At 43.4% G+C, this 24,682-nt stretch overlaps 1 protein-coding gene across 1 annotated transcript in view; it reads right to left on the bottom strand.

Moving 5' to 3' along the window:
• BTBD8 (BTB domain containing 8) overlaps positions 1 to 24,682 on the bottom strand; it is a 134,738-nt gene that overhangs the window by 15,249 nt on the left and 94,807 nt on the right. Inside the window, 2 exon segments of the mRNA XM_068239802.1 lie at positions 1,058 to 1,188; positions 17,098 to 17,185. Of these exon segments, the coding sequence (XP_068095903.1) occupies positions 1,058 to 1,188; positions 17,098 to 17,185 (219 nt within the window).

Consider the following 24,682-nt stretch of genomic DNA (forward strand, 5'->3'; position numbering starts at 1 on the left):
AGGCTTATCTGCATCTTGAGCACTCAGCCTGTGAAAAAAACCTAATCCTCCCTCCTCCTCTGAAATCAATGGCTAGTAACACCTCCTCCTCCTCCTGCCCAGACTGAGCTCCCATGAGCCCTTGCTACTGTCTGAAAATGCCTTGGCTCTCTGAAAACCTGTGGGCGTGGCTTGTTTAGTTTATAGGGAATTCGAGTATTAAAACAAACAAAAAAGTATTTGGCTTGAGGACTGCCCTATAAACAAAAGGAAAGGAACCCAATTATGCAATGTGTAAAAGTTCATCTCGGATCCACTTTAACAACTAGGCCAAGGATTTTGCGCCATCTAGGTACAGCAAACCCCATTAACATGTACAATAGCTCCCCATTTTATATGTAGGCCCTTATTCACCACGCACTGGTAAGACTCCCAAACACAGGCAATACATGCCAATTTTACCGGTACTAGCACTGGGGGAACACCGGTCATTAACCCATTAGTGCCATTCGCATTACCAGGTTAACACATGTCGTCTCAACACATGCATTACCCTGGCGACGTGTGTGGTGTTAATGGGTGGTGCTGAAAAGTTACCCCCATTGCCTTATATGCGAGTCAGTGGAGCAGAATGGATGGTGAAGCAGATTTTGGTACTGGCAGTGGAGCGTAAGGATCTTACATTAGTGATCCTACTCCTGCCAGCTGGCTTCCTTCTGTGTCCATGCCCTGCATTCACTGCAACATGGTGTGCAGAGTGTACTACTCAAGAGTACCTGTGTCCCCTGGCTTGTGGAGTGGAGCGTGCAAGTAACGTGTCAGCGGTGCTATGATCAGGTGTTCTTCCTGTGTGGCAATCACTGTCTCATATCTATGATGCCATCTAGTGGCATCTTGAGACACAACTGTATCATTCTTGGGACACATCTGGCTATGTGGAGAAGGAATGACTTGTACTGGGGGCACATCTAGCTACTGTGAAAGGGGGCTATACAGGGGAGGGGGGGGGGGAGAATTTAGTTCACTGTGTACAAGGATTATTCTCAGATTGAAGGATCACACTTCTACAAGAGCTTACCTGGCTTTTTTGTCAGTGCAGCTGGGGCACTCTTTGGCCTTTGCAGAAGAGCACTTCCCATTTTAATCCCCCTCTTTCTATGAAGCTCTGTGTCATTTCCTCCATCAATCGGTAATTTTTTTGCTGAAGCGCTACAAATCGTAACATAAAAAAAGAAAGAAAAAACAAAAAATAAAACAAAACAGAGACAGACAGAAAAAAAGAATAATGCAAACATGGCATTCACAAGTAAAATATTTAAAGAATAAGTTGGGTACCTTCACAGAAAACAGCAACATGTAAATATGTACATCATCCCTTTGTTGTCCCTGAAAGCTAAACACACATCCAGAACTGCTGGAATGCAATGATATGTCAGCTTTTTAATTGTACAAAGGGGTGTGTTTAGTTTTCAGGGACAACAATAAGACGATTTGCATATTCAGCAGTGATGCATTGTGGGCCACCTTATATGCTGCGTGCATGAATGAAGGGCCCGGCTGGATAACAAAATGGCGCCGGTGGATAACGAAATATGATAACGATAAACATCGTTGTCAAACTCTGAACTATTAATACCATTGTAAAAGCAGATGGGAAATAATAACGAATATATATTAAGGTTAAAAATTGTTATGTAATTCAACAATACAGCTTAATCCAACCATACTCTCACACAGAACAATCCCCTGGTGGTGCCTAAAACTAACCACTCCCCTGATGGCGCCTAACCCTAACCACCACCCCCGGGGGTGCCCAACTCTAACCACCCCCCGGTGTTGCCTAAAACTAACTGCCGCCCGGGTGGTGCCTCACCCTAACCACTCCCACTGGTGGTGCCGAACCCTTACCACTACCTCTGCAGAAACACCCTTTTAAACATAGAAACGATAATCTCTTTGATAATGTAAAATCTGTACATACAAACAAAATATGAAAAAAACTATAACGCTGCAAGTTTCTAAAACGATAACATACCGGTACTTCAAAATGTTCTAACGTCAAAGAGGAGAAAAAAAACCCCACATAAGTAGATAAATACTTGCTCTACTTACTCTCAGCATGAGAAATACTGGCCAGTCAGAGAGGAACAGAGGTGTGGGAGGGGAAAACAGGAGGGAAAGAGGCTTCAGGCTGCATTAGTTAAGTCTGAGGGGAAGTAGAGAAGCAAAAAAGGACAACTTCCTTTGTGTGTACCAAATATGAGTAAACTGGGGAATGATCATTTATCAACAAGAAAAGTAATAGTGATTTTAACTTTTGGATTGCCTGGTTAGCATTCTTATAACTTGTTTACCAGATAAAAATAAAGAATCGATTTTTGAGTTTATGCCCGACAGTTACACCTAACTATATTTATTGTGGCGCCTTTTTTTCACCATATCAACGATAATTGCACTAGAGTCTATGGCGGCACCCTTTTCGTCCACCCTCAGCCAGCGCCCTTTTTTCCTGCTACCCATATGCTCACTCCAACCTGAATAATCACAAATATGGTACCTTCTGTTTTAAGAAGGCAAGCTTCTGTCTTGCATATCATTTTAGTAAGGAGGCTTTTTGGTCTCTTTCAGCCCCTTACACACTCGTAGGAGTTCTGATTCACCATGAGCTTGCTGGGCAATCTGTAACTCTGGGTGTTTCAAGTCCTACCCCATAGAGCCATATTAATTCATGCTGTGCACTGAGGAGGATCATCCAATCTGAAACAGTCTGTATGCATGCTGGATTAGTTTGGCTCTGTAATATTAACAGCTGACACCTGATTGCATTCCAGCGGCTGAGTTGCGTTTAGCCATCATGGACAACAAAGAATGATTTGCATATTCAGCAGTGGTGCATTGTGGGACACCTCAGAGCTCACTCCAACCTGAATAATCGCAAATACCTTCTGTTTTAAGAAGGCAAACTTCTGTTTTGAACTGACAAGGGAGGTTAGTTTCACAAGATAAACCACTTTTTCTTTTAAATCTGAAATGCTGTTTAGAGGCAGGAAAGCTATAGCTCTCTCAGATCTCAGGCCCCTGGCATTTCCATATGGAAGCAACTAATTACCCACATTGTGGGTCATCCCAGAAATGTAATAAAGCTGGAACAGATGGCCATCTACTAGTCAGCCTCTGTAATAATGTTTCCAGATACACCTTTCAGCTGCAGTGATATGAATGATATCCTGACCTGTTACTGCATTGTTGTGTATTGATTACATTGCATTTGTTGTAGAATACATTTGACATCCGCACTGTGCTATAAAAGTCACTATACATCACTGACTTTGTTCTGACCAATTGCTCATTTATTAATTCATTTGTTAAATAGAATGAGCTTTATTGAAAGGAAGAAATTAGGATAAGGACGAGGCAAAAGAGGTTCTGAGCTACTTATATGTTGGATGTAATGTACTATTATAGTTCTAGTATTGAAAAACAAATTTACATACTTAAAGGGAACCTTAACTGAACGGGGGTAAAGAGTTTCACTTACCTGGGGCTATTACCAGCCCCCTGCAGCAGTCCTGTGCCCTCGGCGCCGCTCTGGAATCCTCTGGTCCCCCGCTGTCACTTAGTTTCGTTTTTGACGACTCACCAGTCGCCGGCCGCCATGCGTATTATTGGACGCATTCACCAATGCAATTAGCGCTAATGCGGACCGCAACGCGTACAAAAATATGCGTTGCCGCATTCCGCACGCGTAGATATGCAGCAACGCGTATTTTTGTATGCGTTGCGGTCCGCAATAGCGCTAATTGCAGTGGTGAATGCGTCCAATAATACGCATGGCGGCCGGCGACTGGTGAGTCGTCAAAAACAAAACTAAGTGACAGTGGGGGACCAGAGGATTCCAGAGCGGCGCCGAGGGCACAGGACTGCTCCAGGGGGCTGGTAATAGCCCCAGGTAAGTAAAACTCTTTACCCCCCGTTCAGTTAAGGTTCCCTTTAAAGAGAATCTGTACTCTAATATTCTTACACTAAAAAGCATACAGTTCTATTCCTTATTTTCTCCTGTGCTGTTTCTGCCACTCTCTGCTGCAATCCTGGCTTGTAATTAACAGTTTTAGGCAGTGTTTACAAACAAACTAACCAGCTTGTAATAGGCTCACATAAACAGAGTGTGTGAGTCATACAGAGTGTGCAGGGGGCCTGCAGAGGGTGTGTATCGCTCCTATGCAATCACAAGCAGCCCTGCACATTCCACACATTCAAGCCTTAGCCCGACAGACACGACAGAGGAAAGGAGATAAGATTTATTACAGAGACAGTGCAATTAGGAAAGGCTGCAGTAAGCCAGAGCACATTAGAACAGGCATAGGAACTTATAGGATAGAAGAACTAAGGCTGAAAAATGTGTTACAGAGTCTCTTTAAAGAGGAACTCCAGTGAAAATAATGTAATAAAAAAGTGCTTCATTTTTACAATAATTATGTATAGAGGATTTAGTCAGTGTTTGCCCATTGTGAAAGCTTTCCTCTCCCCGATTTACATTCTGACATTTATCACATGGTGACATTTTTACAGCTGGCAGGTGATGTCACTGGAAGTAGCTGCTGATTGCTTTTTTGGCAGTTGGACCCAACTGTAAACCGCGGTTTACCACAATTCAACGAGGTTCACAGACAGGAAACTGCCAGGACTATGGTCCTCACAGTTTCTTGTGGGAGGGGTTTCACCATAATATCAGCCATACAGAGCCCCCTGATCTGTTTGAGAAAAGGTAAAGTTTTATCATGGGAAATGGGGTATCAGCTACTGATTGGGATGAAGTTCAATTTTTGGTTACGGTTTCTCTTTAAAACAGAAGGGATTTGTGATTATTCAGGTTTGAGAGAGCATATTATTATCGATTTATAAAGTGCCAACATGCATCACTGCCGAATATGCAAATCCTCCTCTTTTGGCCCTGAAACTTAAAGCGGACCCAAACCAAACATTTTTTTAATTCAAAATATTTAGTTGCACCACTCTGACACATACAAATATAAATAAACGCTCCTTCAAGCCTATGAGCATTTCAGTGCATGCTTTTCACCCTCCTCTTTGCATAACTAGGGTTATACAGGTGGCAGCCATTAGCAATTCCTCCTTTGCTGGACACCGTCTACTCCACCAGTTTGCCGGATTATTTGCCGGCACTATGAAAGAAAGGGAGGGGTTCCTCCAATAAAAGTAAAATATTTTATATTTGTCATCATGCAGCTGAAAAGAGGCTGCTATTTATTATTATAATTTAGAAAATAGATTTTATTTCTGAAATCTTGTATTTTTTAGTTTAGGTCCACTTTAAACACACTTATAGAACTTCTGGAATGCAATGATGTGTCAGCTTGTTAACATTACAGAGCTACACTAATCCAACATGTATACAGACTGTTTCGGATTGGTGGATCCTCATCAGTGCATGACATGGATTAATATGGCTTTATGGGGTAAGATTTGAAACACCCAGAGTTACAGATTGCCCAGCAAGCTCGTGGAGAACCAGAACTCCTAGGAGTGTGTAAGGGGCAAAAAAGGACCAAAAGGCATTCTTACCAAAAATGCTAAGTAAAACAGAGATTTGCATAGGAGGTGTCCCACAATGCATTACTGCTGAATATGCAAATCGTTCCTTTGTTGTCCCTGAAAGCTAAACACACCTCCAGAACTTCTGGAATGTGATAATGTGTTAGCTTGTTAGTTGCACAGAGGTGTGTTTAGTTTTCCGGGACAATAATGGGACAATTTGCATACTCCGCAGCAATGCATTGTGGGACACCTCATGTGTAAATTTCTGTTTGCATAGTGTTTCTAGTAAGAAGGCTTTTTGGTCCTTTTTAAACCCTTACACACTCTTAGGAGTTCTTGTTGATCATGATATTGCTGGGCAATCTGTAGTTCTAGCATTGTGAGCAAGTACAAGGTAGGTGCAAACAAGGCTTAGTGGTGTAGATGTATGGAAACAGCATTCTTCCTTCTTTTCATTTACCTTCAAAATTTACATTATCAATCAGTGGCTACTTTGCATACTTGTACACAGAAAGCTTCCAAAGGGAAATCTATAGTATTTTTCATTTTTTATGTAGTGGGATTACAACTAAAGATTGGTAATATGATAATATGCAAGTTTTTTGTTTATTTAATCAGGAAAATGCAAAGTAACAGAAATAATACTTTAGAGCTCTGCCTGGCGGGTTGATAGCAAGCTTTCTAAGAAATTACAATAAGCTTAGAAAAACACAAGAAGGGCTGCTCCCCCTTCCCTCCTTTTCAGCAATGTAGAAACACTATCCTTCACCAAGTCTGGGGACTTTGCCTTGGGCTATGGAAGTTTGCATGCTTTCCTCATAATTTTTTTTTTTTTTTTGCTGCATGCCATCTGATTTATTTTCCCCCTGCATGTGAATCAGATGGCAGCCTATCGATGTAACTTGGCTGTGTTCCCTATGCAAATTCACATGCAGGGAAATGCAGCATATCGTCCCTAGCAGAATAGGCCCTTACAGATCTTTTTTGGCTGCACCACTAAAATAATACCCTTCTGCCAAAAATATTACCAGACTGCACACCGAAAACATGAACAATTCTTAATACAGACTGTCCCCTACATAAAAACCACTGGAGTTACAAACGTCTCATACATACAAAGTTGTCTCCATGTACTTAACATACTGTACAGTTTTATTACATATATTTTGTTGATATGAATTGTATAAACTATTGTAAAGAGCGTTAAAAACAACTCAAAATCCAGAATTGTTCATAGGTATTAAAGTAAATTTGTATCTTATGTTCCCTTGTGTATAATACAGGGCTGTGGAGTCGGTACAAAAATCCACCGACTCCGACGTTTAGGATTCCACAGACTCTTCGACTCCAACTCCTCTAATTGGCATATTACAATCTTGTTGACTGAAAGTATGCAACATGAAATTCGTCTCTTAACTGCCAATGCTTAGGAATTTGAAAAGACAACTGAAGTGAGAAGGATATGGAGACTGCCATATGTATTCCCTTTAGTCATAAACTAAAACTAGTCCTTGGTAAGAGTACTTGTAAAAGGTACAGACCGGAACAAAGACCATCTATCAGGCCCTAGGCAATGTAACTGTGGGTACATGTAAGAGTGATGTGCAGGTACTCTGCAGGGGAATGAGGAGATTCTTCCTCTATTACAGTTTTCAAAATTATTCAACCCCCAATGCTGTAAAGGGTTTTAGGGAATTTAGTGTACATTTGTAATTGTGTTCAGAATGAAATCTTACAAGGACTTTTTAAAGAACCAAATGCAACTAAAATGACATCAATTGTTTTTTGTAATACAGTATTAAATTTGTTTTGGGATTTCTTCATTGACACAATTATTCAACCCCTTAACCACTTAAGTACTGTAGTCTTAAAACCTCTTAAACAGAACCTGAAGCGAATAAAATTATTTAAAATAAACACGATGTAACTGAAAATGAATACTACATACTAACCTCAGCGTCAGTTCCTCTCAGAAGCTCACCATCTTCTTCTTACAGTGATCTCTTCCAGTTCTGACAATATTTTGTCAGAACTCATATATACCAGTTGCTGACAGTTATTTATCAGCAGCTGTCAGTTATAACTGAATGTGCAAGGTAATGTCCATGTTCCTCTATGGCTCAAGTGATTGATTACAATTTAACAGTGTACTGACCAGGAAGCGGTTAGGGGGGTAATGGCCATTAAAATAGAGGACGGAAAAATCCATTGATAACAGTGGACAAATGGGATGCAGGAAAAGAGAAACAGACTGAGTAGTATACTACACAGGAGGTAAGTATGACCTGTGTATGGTTATTTTGACTTTTTATTTTCAGTACAGGTTCTCTTGTCATGCCCATTTTTGTTAGCTACCTATACTGAGGCCAACTTTGGGGGGGGGGGGAGGGGAAGCCTACACCTGGCATTAACCGCCGTGTCGCGTTTAGCATGCTACAGTCACTTTTTTTTATGGGGGCGGGGGGGGGGGTGTTTTAATATTCAGCACCGGGGTGTCAAATGCCCTAGGTATGCCACTGGGTATGTATAAAAAAAAAAAAAAAAAAAAACTTTTCTTTTCATCCGTCTCAGGTACCATTTAATTCGTAGTCACCAAACCAAAGAGTGCATACATTTGCATAAATCAGCATCAACGCAGAATTATTTCCATCTCATTCACCATCTTTATTAGTGACATGCTACACATCAGGCTTTATTCTTACAGCATAGATGCAGTGGCTGAATAGAGTACTGGTTAAGAACACCACCTTCGACATGGGAGACCAGAGTTCGACTCCTGGCTAGGTCAAGTAGCTATTCAGTAAGGAGTTCAAGGCAAGACTCCCTAACACTGCAGGGTGGCCTCCTGAGCGCGTCCCAGTGGCTGCAGCTCTTGAGCGCTTTGAGTCCGACAGGAGAAAAGCGCTATATAAATGTTCGGATTATTATTATTATTATTATTATAAGAGATTCCTGTGTACACATCATATAATCTGTACAATCAGACTTTAAAAATACGGGAACTGCTTTACTTGAAGCACCATAAGTAACTAATTTTGATGGTTTATTTCATTTTTGTGGACCAAGCACAGCTATTACTGTATGTATAAATTATTTATGATGACTATTATCTGAGAAATAGAACTTTTTATCATATTTTCTATTTTAATTACAGTTTAAATTCATTAGGAGTCAGAGTCGGTGCATTTTTACTCTGACTCAGACTCCAGGTACCCAAAGAGACTCCGACTCCACAGCCCTGGTAGAATACATGACTTAATTTACAAACAATCTCCCAAAATGGAACCTGTTTGCAAGTGGGGATCACCTGTAATTTACATTAACAGCACAAAAACAAACAAGCAGGCTAAAACCACTAAACAAGCATTCATGTTAAAAGTATAATTATTCGTTAATGCATTAGTAAAGTAATAAACCAAAACAATAGAAAACATTCAATTGTTTAGGCATTTTGCTGCGTCATAAAATAAAATGACTGCTGACTGAGTATAGGAGGCTCATATGTACCACACATCATATTATTAATCCCCACTGATCTTTTTAGGCACGCAAGTGACACGGCAACTGGAACCACGCCAGAATAGTTTTCTTGGCTTTATTAAGATTAGTAGTAATTCTAAAGAACAGAGTAATAGGTGTGGCACATCCCCTTCAGTGAGTGAGGAACACAAATATAACCCTCACAGTCCAGCAGGCCTGCACTAGCTGCACTTGAATCCACTGCCACTGGACGTGTGCTCCGCCAAACAAATGGGGAAAACAGTTCAAACATGAATGAAAGAAAGCAGAAGCGTGCACCTTCCGTCCAGGGTTTTAATCTCAAATCGTGACAGTGGTATAGATCAAAAGTACATTTCAGCGTATCAATGTGCAAAATCCAGCATGATGGGTGAACGTTGATGTGAAGCTTACGTGTCCATCCAGATGGCTGGTCTGTGGGAAGGAGGTGGGTGGGAGGCACTGAGGTGGCGAGCGACGGCCGTTTCGCGTCTCCTGACGCTTGGTCACGCTATGTGCCACTTCCCACAGACCAGCCATCTGGATGGACACGTAAGCTTCACATCAACGTTCACCCATCATGCTGGATTTTGCACATTGATACGCTGAAATGTACTTTTGATCTATACCACTGTCACGATTTGAGATTAAAACCCTGGACGGAAGGTGCACGCTTCTGCTTTCTTTCATTCATGTTTATTAAGATTAGGCCACCAAATTATGAACCGAAAAATAATATCTATGTATATGGCTGTAGTTACATAGTTACATAGTTACATACCAGTAGTTATTTTGGTTGAAAAAAGACATACGTCCATCGAGTTCAACCAGTACAAAGTACAACTCCAGCCCGTCCCCCACATACCCCTGTTGATCCAGAGGAAGGCGAAAAAACCCCCACAAGGCATGGTCCAATTAGCCCCAAAAGGGAAAAATTCCTTCCTGACTCCAGATGGCAATCAGATAAAATCCCTGGATCAACATCATTAGGCATTACCTAGTAATTGTAGCCATGGATGTCTTTCAACGCAAGGAAAGCATCTAAGCCCCCTTTAAATGCAGGTATAGAGTTTGCCATAACGACTTCCTGTGGCAATGCATTCCACATCTTAATCACTCTTACTGTAAAGAACCCTTTCCTAAATAAATGGCTAAAACGGTTTTCCTCCATGCGCAGCTCATGTCCTCTAGTCCTTTGAGAAGGCCTAGGGACAAAACGCTCATCCGCCAAGCTTTTATATTGCCCTCTGATGTATTTATACATGTTAATTAGATCTCCTCTAAGGCGTCTTTTCTCTAGACTAAATAAACCCAGTTTATCTAACCTTTCTTGGTAAGCGAGACCTTCCATCCCACGTATCAATTTTGTAGCTCGTCTCTGCACCTCCTCTAAAACTGCAATATCTTTTTTGTAATGTGGTGCCCAGAACTGAATTCCATATTCCAGATGTGGCCTTACTAGAGAGTTAAACAGGGGCAATATTATGCTAGCATCTCGAGTTTTTATTTCCCTTTTAATGCATCCCAAAATTTTGTTCGCTTTAGCTGCAGCGGCTTGGCATTGAGTACGATTATTTAACTTGTTGTCGATGAGTACTCCTAAGTCCTTCTCCAAGTTTGATGTTCCCAACTGTATCCCATTTATTTTGTATGGTGCTAGACCATTGGTATGACCAAAATGCATGACTTTACATTTGTCAACATTGAATTTCATCTGCCATGTATGTGCCCATATAGCCATCCTATCCAGATCCTGTTGCAATATGACACTATCTTCCTGAGAGTTGATGATTCTGCACAATTTTGTATCATCTGCCAAAATAGCAACATTGCTCACTACTGCATCTACTAGGTCATTAATAAATTGAAGAGCACTGGACCCAGTACAGACCCCTGTGGGACCCCACTGCTAACAGTCTCCCATTTTGAGTACGATCCATTGACCACAACTCTTTGTTTTCTGTCCATTAGCCAGTTTCCTATCCATGCACACAAACTCTTCCCCAGTCCTTGCATCCTCAACTTTTGCACCAGACTTCTGTGGGGAACAGTGTCGAAGGCCTTTGCAAAGTCCAAGTATATCACATCTACAGCATTCCCAATATCCATATTAGCATTCACTACCTCATAAAAGCTGAGCATGTTAGTCAAACAGGACCTGTCTTTAGTAAACCCACGGTGATGCTCAGAAATAAGATTTTTTTCTACTATGAAGTCATGTATAGTATCTCTTAGTAACCCCTCAAATAGTTTGCATACAACTGATGTTAAGCTTACAGGTCTATAATTTCCTGGATCAGATTTTTTGCCCTTCTTTAATAATGGGAAAACGTGGGCTGTACGCCAATCCACTGGGACTCTGCTAGTTGCAAGAGAGTCACAAAAGATAAGATAAAGGGGCTTAGCTATAACTGAACTTAATTCTCTTAGGACCCGAGGATGCATGCCATCCGGGCCAGGTGCCTTGTCTATTTTTAATTTATTTAGTCTTGCCTTTACTTCTTCCTGCGTTAAGTATTTAATATTACAGTTAGAAGATTGAGACTCTTCTGCCTCTGTAATTTGCAACAGTGCTGTTTCCTTTGTGAAGACAGAAGCAAAGAAAGCATTTAATAACTCTGCCTTACCTTGGTCATCCACCATTGAGTTCCCACCCTCATCCTTTAGGATTCCTATACGGTCAACCTTTCTTTTTTTAGAGTTGATGTACTTGTAAAACTTTTTTGGGTTAAATTTGATATCCCTAGCGATTTGATTTTCAGCTTCGATCTTTGCCAGCCTAATTTCTTTTTTACAATTTTTATTGCACTCCTTATAATTGCTTAGTGCAGCCTCAGTCCCCTCCTGTTTTAGGACCTTATAGGCATTCTTTTTCCTCTTCATTTTATCCCTAACCTTTCTATTCATCCATAGAGGCCTTTTTTTATTCCTAGACATTTTGTTTCCATATGGGATATACATACTACAATATTGATTGAGAATACGTTTAAAAGCTTTCTATTTCCCTTCAGTGTCCTTCCCTTGTAGTACATTATCCCAGTTCACCAAACTTAGTGCCTGCCTAATTTGATTGAACTTTGCTTTTCTAAAATTCATAGTTTTAGTGGTCCCGCTGCCCCGTGGCCTATCAGTCACCAGATCAAACGTTATCATGTTGTGATCACTATTTCCCAAATGTTCTTGAACCTGCACATTTGATACATTATCTGGTCTATTAGAAATGATCAGATCCAGTAACGCATTCCCCCTAGTTGGTTCCGTTACCATTTGAGTCAAGTAATTGTCCTGTAGTGCTGCCAGAAATCTGCTGCTTTTACCAGAATGGGTAGCCTCAATACCCCAGTCAATGTCTGGAAAGTTGAAGTCGCCCATAATTATGACCTCATTTTTACTTGCAGCTTTTTCAATCTGCTGTAGTAATCGCAGTTCTGCAGCTTCATTAATAAGAGGTGGTCTGTAGCATACCCCAATAAGCAATTGGCAACTCTTATTTCCACCATGAATATTTACCCAAACGGACTCCACATCTTCGCAATCTTCCTCCATCTCATCGTTGAGGACAGCTGTAAAAGAATTCTTAACAAAGAGACAAACCCCTCCACCTTTTTCCCTGTTCTATCCCTCCTAAACACATTGTATCCTTTTAAATTAGCTATCCAGTCATGGCTTTCATCCATCCATGTCTCGGTTATTCCCACAATGTCATAGCCTTTGTCATTCAGAATGAACTCTAGTTCGTCTATTTTATTTGCAAGGCTCCGAGCATTGGTTACCATGCACTTTATATTTTTACCAACACATTTACCAATTTTGTTTACACGAAATGGGCTACTTGAAGTTTTACCAACCTCCTTAATCTTTACACTGTCCCCACCCCCCTCTCCACCCCCCATAATGTTAGGCTCCCACTGTCTTTTTACCTTATCTTGTCTACATATTGAGACTTTATCCTTCCGCCTCCCCCCAGATCCTAGTTTAAAATCTCCTCCAACCGTTTAGCCATCTTCTCCCCCAATGCAGCTGCACCCTCCCCATTAAGGTGCAGCCCATCCCTGCTGTAGAACCTGTAGCCGACTGCAAAGTCTGCCCAGTTCTCCAGGAACCCAAACCCTTCCTTCCTACACCAATTTCTCAGCCACTTATTTAACTCCCTAAGCTCCCTCTGTCTCTCAGGATGTAGCGCGTGGCACTGGCAGTATTTCAGAGAACACCACCTTGGAGGTCCTTGCTTTAAGTTTATCTCCAAGTACCTGAAAATCATTTTTGAGGACCTTCCATCTCCCACTAACTTTGTCATTGGTGCCAATGTGTACCATGACAGCTGGGTCTTCCCCAGCCTCACCCAATAATCTGTCAATTCTTTCCGCTACATGCCGAACCCGAGCACCCGGGAGGCAACAGACTGTACGGCATTCACGGTTTCTTCGACAGATTACCCTATCTGTGCGCCTAATAATTGAATCCCCTACCACCAGTACCTGTCTAGCCTTAGCTGCACTCCTATTCCCTTTCTCGTTACAGCAGTCTGCCCCTTGGTTGCTAAGGAGCACATCCTGCTGCAGCATTGCTACTCCTGAATCATCCTCCCCAATATTACGCAAACAAGCATACTTATTAGTGAGGGACAACTCGGGACTAGCCTCCCTGCCACTTTTTCCCCTACCCTTACTAACTGTGACCCAACTAGCGGCTACCTCTGCTTCTTGCTCCAGCTTTACTCCACCCACCTCATCTTCACCGATTCCATCCAGTGTCTGGATCGTGAGATCCAAGCTCATCTCCATGTTGTGTATGCGTCTCAGTGTTGCGAGATGCGTATTTAGCTCTGCGACTTCCGCCTCTAACTGAGCAACACGCACACACCCAGGGCAACAGTAAACACCCTCAATCCACTGATCAAGGCATGCATACATGTCACAGGATGTACACTGTACAGCATAGTCCAACATGATGACTATTGTGTGGGGAAATTTTATTTAAAGTAAACTGTGGCGGTAAAAGTTGAAACGGGAGAGGGAGTGAAGTTCGGGAGTGAGTGCAGCTGGGGTGGAAGAGGGGGAGGGGTGGAGGGGGAGTGAGTGAAGTTGGAGTGGAGGAGGGGAAGTGAGTAAGGTTGGGGTGGAGGAGGGGGAGTGAGTAAAGTTGGGGTGGAGGAGGGGGAGTGGAGGAGGGGGAGTGAGTGAAGTTGGAGTGGAGGAGGGGGAGTGAGTGAAGCTGGGGTGGAGTCCTCAAAACTTAAAGACTACACCACAACGTGTTAGCACATCCTAACCAATGCAAAGAACCGCAATATTGTTTAAATTTAAATTTTTATTTTTTTTTACCTGCTTCCTCTCACCTCTCCGTTTGTGCCTGTGTTGTAACGCCTGTTTTTAACACCTATGCCACTTGTGTCGAAGCCACTTAGTGAGCAAGCCACAGACTGAGCAAGCTCAGTACTGAGTCCTGAAGCTGACCAAATACCTCCTGTTACAGCTAATCCCTCCCCCTAGCTAATTACCTGCCTGTTGCAAGCACACTAGAGGAAAAAAATGTACTTTTAAAAACTTTAAAAACTAACACTTGCGGCTAGATATCTGATGAACTGCAATGCACAAGCCTACCAGATATCAAAGCAGCAAAACACAAATTTACAAACAACAGCAATATAATATAATCAGAGCTCACAATTCCCAGCAGTGAAGTGAAACAGCCCTCCACCAAGTAACTGGCAAGCTTTATGAACACAGTACAGCATAAGGCTCCCTGCACACTACAAATCCGTTTTGCGATTCCGATTTTCCCTGAATGCAATCAACAGAAAAACTGAGGAAAAAACGCAGCATGCAGTAACGATTAAAAATCGGAATCGGATGCAGTGTGCAGGGAGCCTAAAACATGCTCAAAAACAGCTATTAACTACTACTAACTTATCCGTTAAAGAAAAATAAAGTAAAGTTTTGTTGTGACTACTTCAGTCATCCAGCTGTGTACTTAAGTATTCCTATTTGTTTTTTATTTGCAATGTTTCCACTTGGATGTTGACATTTCCTTTAGGCTGCTTTCAGAGTGGGACGTTACAAGCGCACGTTAGTGCAGCCTGTAACGCAGCCCAACTCACAGTAATGAAAAATCAATGTGCTGTTCACAGTGCCCACGTTGCGTTACATTGTAACGCTACACGTTGAATGAAAGTGCAGCATGCTGTGCGTTATAGTGGTTTTAGCCGCGTTAGACTGTTTGCACATGCTCAGTAATGTGTTTTTTTTTTATTTACTCGTGCAGGAGAGGAGGAGGGGAGAGTCCGCTATTGTGGCCAGCCACATGGCTAATTAGTATTCACTGCACTGCAGTGTAGTGATGGGAAGTTCTGCTCTTTTCAATGAATCGATTCATTGAAAAAGAGCCGGACTTCCAATCACTACTGTTCAGAATCGATTCATTGAAAAGAGCCAGACTTCCCATCATTAAGTTCAGTCCTGCTGCTCTGCCTCTGAATCGATTCTGAACAGTAGTGATGAGAAGTCCAGCGCTTTTCAATGAATCGATTCATTGAAAAGAGCCAGACTTCCCATCACTACTGCAGTGTTTACTTCCTGGAGCGGCCACTTATTGGCTGGCGGGACCACGTGATGCGGAGTGTTCCGATCACGTGGTCTCCACAGTCATTTTAACGGCGCACTGAGAGCCGCATAACGCGGCTTTATATAGCGTCCACCTTTGCCACCAGCAAGCATTGCGTTAGGGGACGTTATGCAACCTTAACGTCCCCTGCAACGCAACGTCTAAGTCTGAAAGAGCCCTAAGTGAATCAACCCCAAAGTGATTTAAATATACAATCAGGTGCATAGAGTATTAATTGCCCATTTGCATCTAATGTAAACCTTAAAGAAAACATAGCCAGTGATCTCAGCATTTAAAAATGAACATGATCACTTAAAGGAGGGAAAACTGTGCCCTGTATTTGCTTGCCTTAGCATATGTGAGTTCTCCCAGAAGGCTTGCTCTGCTTTTAGCTGTCATTTTACAGTGTAGATTTGGGTGGCATGGTGGATAGTGCTCTTGCCCTGCAGCGTAGGGCCCCCCGTTCTATTCCAGGACACGATCTGCATGGAGTTTGTTTGCTCTTACCAGGTTAGTGTGGGTTTCCTTTCACATGCCAAAAACAAAGATAACTGAAAGTAGTATGAAACTCAGCATTTCTTCTTTGCTCTAAAATATTATTTACAGTATAAAATTTACTACCACAAAAAAATAATAATAATTGTAATAGAACAGCATTCAAACAGTTAAACAGCACTTTCTTATTCAATGGAAAGCTTGCTGCCACATCTAAAGAGGTGATAACATTATCTTTGGTTTACATTTCCTTTGTCTGCTACAATTAGTATACATTCCAAGCTGTAATGAAAAGGAGCTCTCTCTGCTGTAGAAGCAGAGAGCTGAGAATTGATCACTAGATAGGTTTTAATATATAAATACAGCAGCAATAAAATGCAATGGCTGCTTTCAGAGCAGATAAATTGTACTTTGGGAACTTGTAATTTGTAAACAGACAATATTACTTGCGCACAATAACCAAATATGATATTGTATGGGTAATAAAAAGTAGGAAAACATTTAATTGAATGTTATGACATTTTATTGAACTATATCCCACTTTAACTGGATGGATAGATTAGATAGATAGAGAATATGTTTGTGTTTGCTTCTGTGGTACAAGCACTACCTAGTAACATATTTTATCTCACTATAGATTCACCATAATGCCCCCACTATACTAAACTCGGCTGCTCATGGCTGCCTTGGCCAAGAATTGAGGGTTTGTACAGCTGTCCTCCGACCTCGTTTAAGGATCTGGAATGTTGAATCTTTAGAGGTCAGTTTCAGCAACCCTGGAACACACTGTACTCCCCCCTCACTCCACCCACCATACACAGCCCCATCCAGCCCTGCGCCAGCATCCCTTTGCCCACAGAAACAGACATGTTGCTATGCTGTAGCATAGGGACACATCTGTACAGCACTTGAACTGTGACAACCATTGTGTGTGTGTATGCTAGAATGATGTGCATTTGAACAGACCTGCTTGGCTCTCGACTATCAGCTTCATTAATCCTTTTTTTTGCCGATAAACCATTGGATACCTTTGCTGCAGTTTTCGATTTTGCTCCTGTAAAACAAAAAAAACAAAAAAAAAGTCAGCATCATTTACTCTTCTTGTCAAGACATAATACTATGAATGCAGCACAGCTATAAATACAAACATTGACAACTCAAATGCACATTAAAGTGATATTCCCTTTTTAGTGTAAATATCAATTTCTTATATGTGACTACAATGTCTTGAAATATAAATGTAGAGAAAAAAATATCTGCAGTGCATGCAATCTGGTCCCAGGCCGGACACCGAAATACTAGCATCATTCATTCAGACGTGGCGTCTACACAGGAAGTATGGAGTGACACTGCGGCACATCACTGGCCCCAGGCCAGACACTGAAACACTAGCATCATTCAGAGGTGGAGTCTACACAATATGTATGGAGTGACACTGCGGCACATCGCTGGCCCCAGGCCAGACACCGAAAAACTAGCATCAGAGGTTGAGTCTACACAGGAAGTATGGAGAGACACTGCGGCACATCACTGGCCCCAGGCCAGACACAGAAACACTAGCATCATTCAGAGGTGGAGTCTACACAGGAAGTATGGAGAGACACTGCGGCACATCACTGGCCCCAGGCCAGACACCGAAACACTAGCATCATTCAGAGGTGGAGTCTACACAGGAAGTATGGAGTGACACTGCGGCACATCACTGGCCCCAGGCCAGACCCCGAAACACTAGCATCATTCAGAGGTGGAGTCTACACATGAAGTATGAAGAGACACTGTGGCACATCACTGTGGCCCCAGGCCAGACACTGAAACACTAGCATCATTCAGAGGTGGAGTCTACACAGGAAGTATGAAGAGACACTGTGGCACATCACTGGCCCCAGGCCAGACACCGAAACACTAGCATCATTCAGAGGTGGAGTCTACACAGGAAGTATGGAGTGACACTGCGGCACATCACTGGCCCCAGGCCAGACACTGAAACACTAGCATCATTCAGAGGTGGAGTCTACACAATATGTATGGAGTGACACTGCGGCACATCGCTGGCCCCAGGCCAGACACCGAAAAACTAGCATCAGAGGTTGAGTCTACACAGGAAGTATGGAGAGACACTGCGGCACATCACTGGCCCCAGGCCAGACACCGAAAAACTAGCATCAGAGGTGGAGTCTACACAATATGTATGGAGTGACACTGCGGCACATCGCTGGCCCCAGGCCAGACACCGAAAAACTAGCATCAGAGGTGGAGTCTACACAGGAAGTATGAAGAGACACTGCGGCACATCACTGGCCCCAGGCCAGACACCGAAACACTAGCATCATTCAGAGGTGGAGTCGACACAGGAAGTATGGAGTGACACTGCGGCACATCACTGGCCCCAGGCCAGACACCGAAAAACTAGCATCAGAGGTGGAGTCTACACAGGAAGTATGAAGAGACACTGTGGCACATCACTGGCCCCAGGCCAGACACCGAAACACTAGCATCATTCAGAGGTGGAGTCTACACAGGAAGTATGGAGTGACATTGCGGCACATCACTGGCCCCAGGCCAGACACTGAAACACTAGCATCATTCAGAGGTGGAGGAGTCTACACAGGAAGTATGAAGAGACACTGTGACATCACTGGCCCCAGGCCAGACACCGAAACACTGGCATCATTCAGAAGTGGAGTCTACACAGGAAGTATGGAGTGACATTGCGGCACATCACCTGAGGCTGCATTTGTGCACAAACTGCTATGTTAAAGGGAACCTGAAGTGAAAGGTATATAGAGGCTGCTATAATTATTTCCTTTTAAACAAGACTAGCTGTCTGGCTGCCCTGCTGATCCTCTGCCTCTAATACTTTGTCAGAAATACCTGATCTGCTGCATGCTTGTTCAGGATCTGTGGCTTAAACAAAACATAGCTGCATGTATCAGGTGTGTGATTCAAACACTACTGCTGCCGAAGAGATCACCGATTATCCGTACTACACAACCAATTCATTAGATCATACATTTGTCTTGGCTTCAGTGTCTCTTTAAGGCCCACTTTCTATCTACAATGTTTTCAGTCTAGATGGAACCATGATATCTTCGGGAGATCAAAGGTGCCCACAGAGTGCAGAAACAGTCATGAGTTAATGTTAGGGATCGTGGATAAGGATACAAAACTCCCCCAGGGCACAATTGGCACCTGTCTTTTTACTGCATTAATTACCGAGAACTATGAGAAAGCGGATGAATAGTTCAACACAACGGATCACTGGTTTTTCTGTACACTCCTGTCCTGAGGTTAAACGATGTGATAGTTTGTAACTCACAGCTGTTCATTTATAGAACAAATGTGTCAAAAAGCCTAGTGTCAGAAGACTGTCATAATGACAAGTATATCAGTTCCATAAGAAAAAGCCTGCAGCTGCTATGGGTTGGTGCGGTGATGTCTGCATAAATAATACATTTAAAGAACCAGTTTCAAGAGTGATTAGGTTTTAGATCAGGGGTCCTCAAACTTTTTAAACCGGGGGCCAGTTCACGGACCCTCAAACTGCTGGGGGGCCGAATCAGGAGCGTAGCAATAGGGGTTGCAAAGGTTGCGACCGCATCAGGTCCCTTGGACCAGAGGGGCACCAAAGGGCCCACCCTCAACTACAGTTTTAGCTTTCTATTGGTCCTGTGCTCATAATAATCACTTCTATAAATACTTTGAATAGTAGTAAACAAACTGCTCCCCATCCCCTTCTTGCACCTCTGACACTGTAGTTGCTATTGGCAGGTTTTGGTGCGTCGCATCAATTGTTAGGTATAGAGTGCTTGGGGGGGCCCATTTTAAAACTCACACCGGGGCCCACAGCTCCTTAGCTATGCCACTGGGCCGAATCTATCATTTGGTAAGAAAAAAAAACATTTCATAGTACCCATCTTGTTTTTTCCCCAGCTATATGAAAAGATTGATAATACAACATAGGAGACAGGTGTCCAGCACTGCTGTTTTATTTGCATAGTTGTGCATACATCTTGAACTGCTTGCAACAGAAGATAATGGTGCACAAACCTGGTGGCCAGTGGTGTGGTGGGTACAGGGCACTGAATTCCTGAATGCCACCAGGTTTGTGCACCCTTTTCTTCTGTTGCAAGCAGTTCAAGATGTATGCACAACTATGCGAATAAAACAGCAGTGCAGGACACCTGTCTCCTACTGTGTATAAACATCACTTCAACTTGGTCCAAAACAGGCAGTGAGACTCAGCCTCATTAGGGGAAATCACATGTTAGTGCTGATAACCATTCGTTGTTCTCCCACATGTTTAATAAGAGATTGGCCTGCAACTGCCCCCCACTTCAGAGACACCTGTGCTGCACATCTGCTCGTCCCTACCTCCCCTTATGTCCTCTCTACCCGCGCTGTGTTCAGCGTTGTACTCTGCAGTGAAGATATGAGCCACGGGTTGCCATAGTGACGTCAAAATAAGCGGTGACGCGATGTGCCGTGCGGAGCTGGCGCCTCCTTCCCTCACTACTTCATGGAGGAGAGGAAGCATAAGCTCTGCACGGCACATCGCGTCACCGCCCCTTTGGACGTCACCATGGCAACCCGTGGCGGCTGCTATCTTTACTGCAGAGGACGCTGGACGCAGCGCGGTGGGAGGGACGGATGGACAGGAAGATGTAGCACAGGTCTCTGATGTGACGGGGAAGCGAAAACGCAAACCAATATTTTGATTGCGCTGGAGCAGCACAGGGCGGCGGGCCGGTCATTTTGATGTGGGGGGCCGGATTTGGCCCGCGGGCCGTAGTTTGAGGACCCATGTTTTAGATGGTTGTAATATAAATCCAGCCACAGTTTTTAGGTTAAGATGACAGTGGGGCGTTGTATAGGACAATATAATTCATTGGTAATGCAATGCAGTTATATTGTAATGGTACCATCACATTTGCATGTTGGAAGTGTGGTGCGACAGACCCGTCGGGTATAACTCAATGCATGCAGTGCATTTCCGCATAATGAAAGCCTTAAAGAGGAACTACAGTGAAAATAACATAATGAACAAAAGTGCTTAATTTTTACAATAATTATGTATAAATGATTTAGTCAGTGTTCGCCCATTGTAAAATATTTCCTCTCCCTCTATTACATTGACATTTATCACATGGTGACATTTTTACAGCTGGCAGGCAATGTGAGTGGCTGCTGCTTGCTTTTTTGGCAGTTAGAAACAGCTGTTATTTCCCACAGTGCAACAAGGCTCCCACAGTGTGATGTCAGCACCATGGTCCTGACATCACACTGTGGGAGGGGTTTTAACACAATATCAGCCATAAAGAGCCCCCTGATGATCCGTTTGAGAAAAGGGATAGATTTCTCATGTAAAAGGGGGCATCAGCTACTGATTGGGATGAAGTTAAATTCTTGGTCACGGTTTCTCTAACAGTGGCAGTGAAGCATACATTCGATGTACTGTATGCACTGTATGCATAACGTGCAATAAGACTTTTCCCCTCCTTTGCGTTCCAGTTTTTACAGGGAAGGCAGCACACATCACATCAATGTAAACGTAGTCTTAAGGTAAAAATTCTAAAGGGGGGGGGGGGGGGGGGGGGGGGGGGGGGAATGCAGAACTTCATATTTAACTTATGTTGGCACATCAATGATTACATTTCCTGCTGTGATGTAGACTTGTGGAGATTTAGAACCTTTATCAGTATCATGTACAAAATAACAGATAGCAGCTTTCTCTACATAAGGGGTGTCAAACAATCACGTAAGGGGCCAAAATCTAAAACCTGGTCTAAGTCATGGGACAAATGGTTTACGATTTAACATTTCTTTAACAATCTTAAACGGAGAGAAAAGCATCAAGATAAAATGTGGCTCAATTCAAGGTGCTAGCCTTCCCTTCTCCGTAGTCTGTTTGGTAAGGGGAGGTGTACCATATAAGGGCGCGTTAAGATGAAAGGCAGAGTTTTAGATCACACAGAAGACTCCAATCAGGAGCTGTTGGTACCAGCTCTTTGTTTGGAAAAGGTGAAGGAGGGTCCGCGCATTCAATATAGCATTAATAAGACATTTATTCTTCATAGCAGTCTGTGTGTAGTACAAAGTACACAATCATTTCAGTGTTGCTCAAATATAATCTTTATCAACAATGTGTAGAACAGTTTATGTTTAACCACTTAAGAACCACGGGCTTACGCGCCCCCCCCCCCCCCCCCCCCCCAGTGACCAGGCTATTTTTTACAATTAAATGCTCTGCCGCTTCAAAAGCTCGCTGCAGTGCCGTACAACTTAGCCCACAAATTAATCTTGGCTCCCTAGGGGACAGCCAAGAGACAGGGCTGTCCCCAGTACAGCACTGCAGTAGATTGCAGCGCTGTACAACAAAAAGAAACAGCCGCTTCTTTTCTGTTCAGTCTGCTAGCGGCGATCGCCGCTGGCAGACTGTTGATGGAGCTCTGCTAATCTCCTTCCTCTCCTCCTGGGGGAGCCACCTCGTGGCTGCCAATCGGCGTTAGGTGGCGGGAAGGTGGTTAAACCATTGTTCACATTGATAAAGGGGATAGGCTCAGACCTGGAACAATCATTTGATGTGTACTAGGGATCAGAAAAGTAATTTACTTATTTACATTATATTGCATGCGCACATTCTCCTTAGCATTCCTGTGAGTTGCATTTTACAGGAAAGCCAGAGGCCTGGTTCACACTGGAAGGTTACAAAACAGATCAGTGTAAAAAGTGATCCACGAAACCGATCAGTTTTTATTGGGCGTCAGTTTTTGATCCATTCTGTTAAGGCGCAGTCAATGCGTCTCATCAGCCGCTCTGGAATTTTCACAGCCTCCCTAAACTTGCGGTCCACTCGGTGCCAAACTTATCTGTTCGAACGGAGCAATGTGAGCAGATCCTATTAATTAATATAGAACCCATTCACCTCTGTTAGGATCTAGTCCTTTTAGCTCCGCTAAATGGGCCTTTTTTATGCCCCATCACTTCCACCACAAATCTGCTACAAATCTGTGTAGTGAACAGTAACATCAGTTGATTTCCCCCAGTGTTCTGGGGGAGAAGACTGTGTGACATCAAGTCTACACCATAGTGAAGGCAGAAGTATATACACCAATAAACAATATATAATTATAAGAGGCATTCTTGATGCTGAAACCAGGATAATTAATGTAAAATGCTGTGTATTTCAAGTAACAAAATGAATAGGCAAATCCCATGGCAGCTCACTATAGGGTTGATTCACTGTAAAAGCAGCACAGCTTAATATGAGGAGCGCGAGTTGTACGCACGGTAGTACAGCACAGCATGCGCTGGCAACTTATGGGTCCAATGGCTTCATAGGACTTGATCCCCGCATTTTGATTGGCCCAATAGCCTGCCTGTCACTGAGTTGATGCTGCTGCGTGGCCGTGCTTGTTCGGCTACTGCATGGCCGCGTTGATGGCAAAGAAGGTGCACAGCCCTGACGTGGAGGGGGGTGCGCTCGTGCGTGGCATGACAGAGGATGCTGAGGGAAGAGTCAGTAGGATCCTAAGGCTTTCCCTCTCTTTAGGCAATTAGGTTACCTTTAATGCAGGGGTCCCCAACTCCTGGTCTGCGGCCCACTGCCGATCCCATAGTCTGGTCTATTCTCTCTTTCTTTTAGCATGCAGCACCGTGTCAGTAGGTGGCGCTGTTCTCTCATTACAGCATCAGCTGTGCTCCTTCATCCTCTGTAGGGCCCTGATGCTGAGCTGTACAAGTATGGTGCAGCACCACCTGCTGACACTATGCTACATGCTGCTCTGCTTAAAAACTGTCACGGACGGTTGCGGGGCCGCAGGCGCGTCCTGGAACCGCCCGTGAAGAAAAGAACGATCGCACTCGATTCTCTGCATCGATTGCGCTTTAGATCAATAGAACCAAGATTTGATGTGTAGTATCCCTCTGCCTAGAAACAGCTGGGGGATCGGTCTTAGCTGAAGTGAAAGCCTGGGGGGGAGGTGTTAATTAGCTTGGACATATCCCTGTGGAAGGCACAATTCCCCTTTCTGTTCTGAGAACCAGGTGACACCTAGCTGATCTCATGTAGATGTTAATTAACCAAAGGGTGATCAGGATGCCTAGGTGCAGCCAGGCAGGCTACGAATCCTCGGGAGGTCTTGACACCTTGCTCTCTGGTAAAGATCAAAGGGAAGTCAGCTGTTAGCAGCTAGAACACATCCTGAATAACCTGAGTCTCATAGCATAATCCATAACTTCCCAGATCTATCATATTTCTGGGGTTCCTGAGATGGCAGCTTCGCCAAACGTGGGGGAAGTGTAGCATGAGTCCCGATGCTGGTTCTGAGGAAGTTTCAGAACGTTCTGCGGTAAGGACTGCCAGTTAGGCAGTTTGAAAGTGCCCTGATGATACCACAGGGGTCCCACCCCTCATGTCTGGTATCAGGGCGCTGGGTAAATCGAGACAGACCTGAAAATGTTAATAAATCTGCCCTGACCTGTACGGTTCTGTGAGATAGAGCCCATATATGGGTAGATATGATTTATGGTCCCCAGGACAAGGGGAGGGCTC

Source organism: Hyperolius riggenbachi, chromosome 6 (genome assembly GCF_040937935.1).
Source record: "Hyperolius riggenbachi isolate aHypRig1 chromosome 6, aHypRig1.pri, whole genome shotgun sequence".
In the NCBI taxonomy this organism is placed as follows: domain Eukaryota; kingdom Metazoa; phylum Chordata; class Amphibia; order Anura; family Hyperoliidae; genus Hyperolius; species Hyperolius riggenbachi.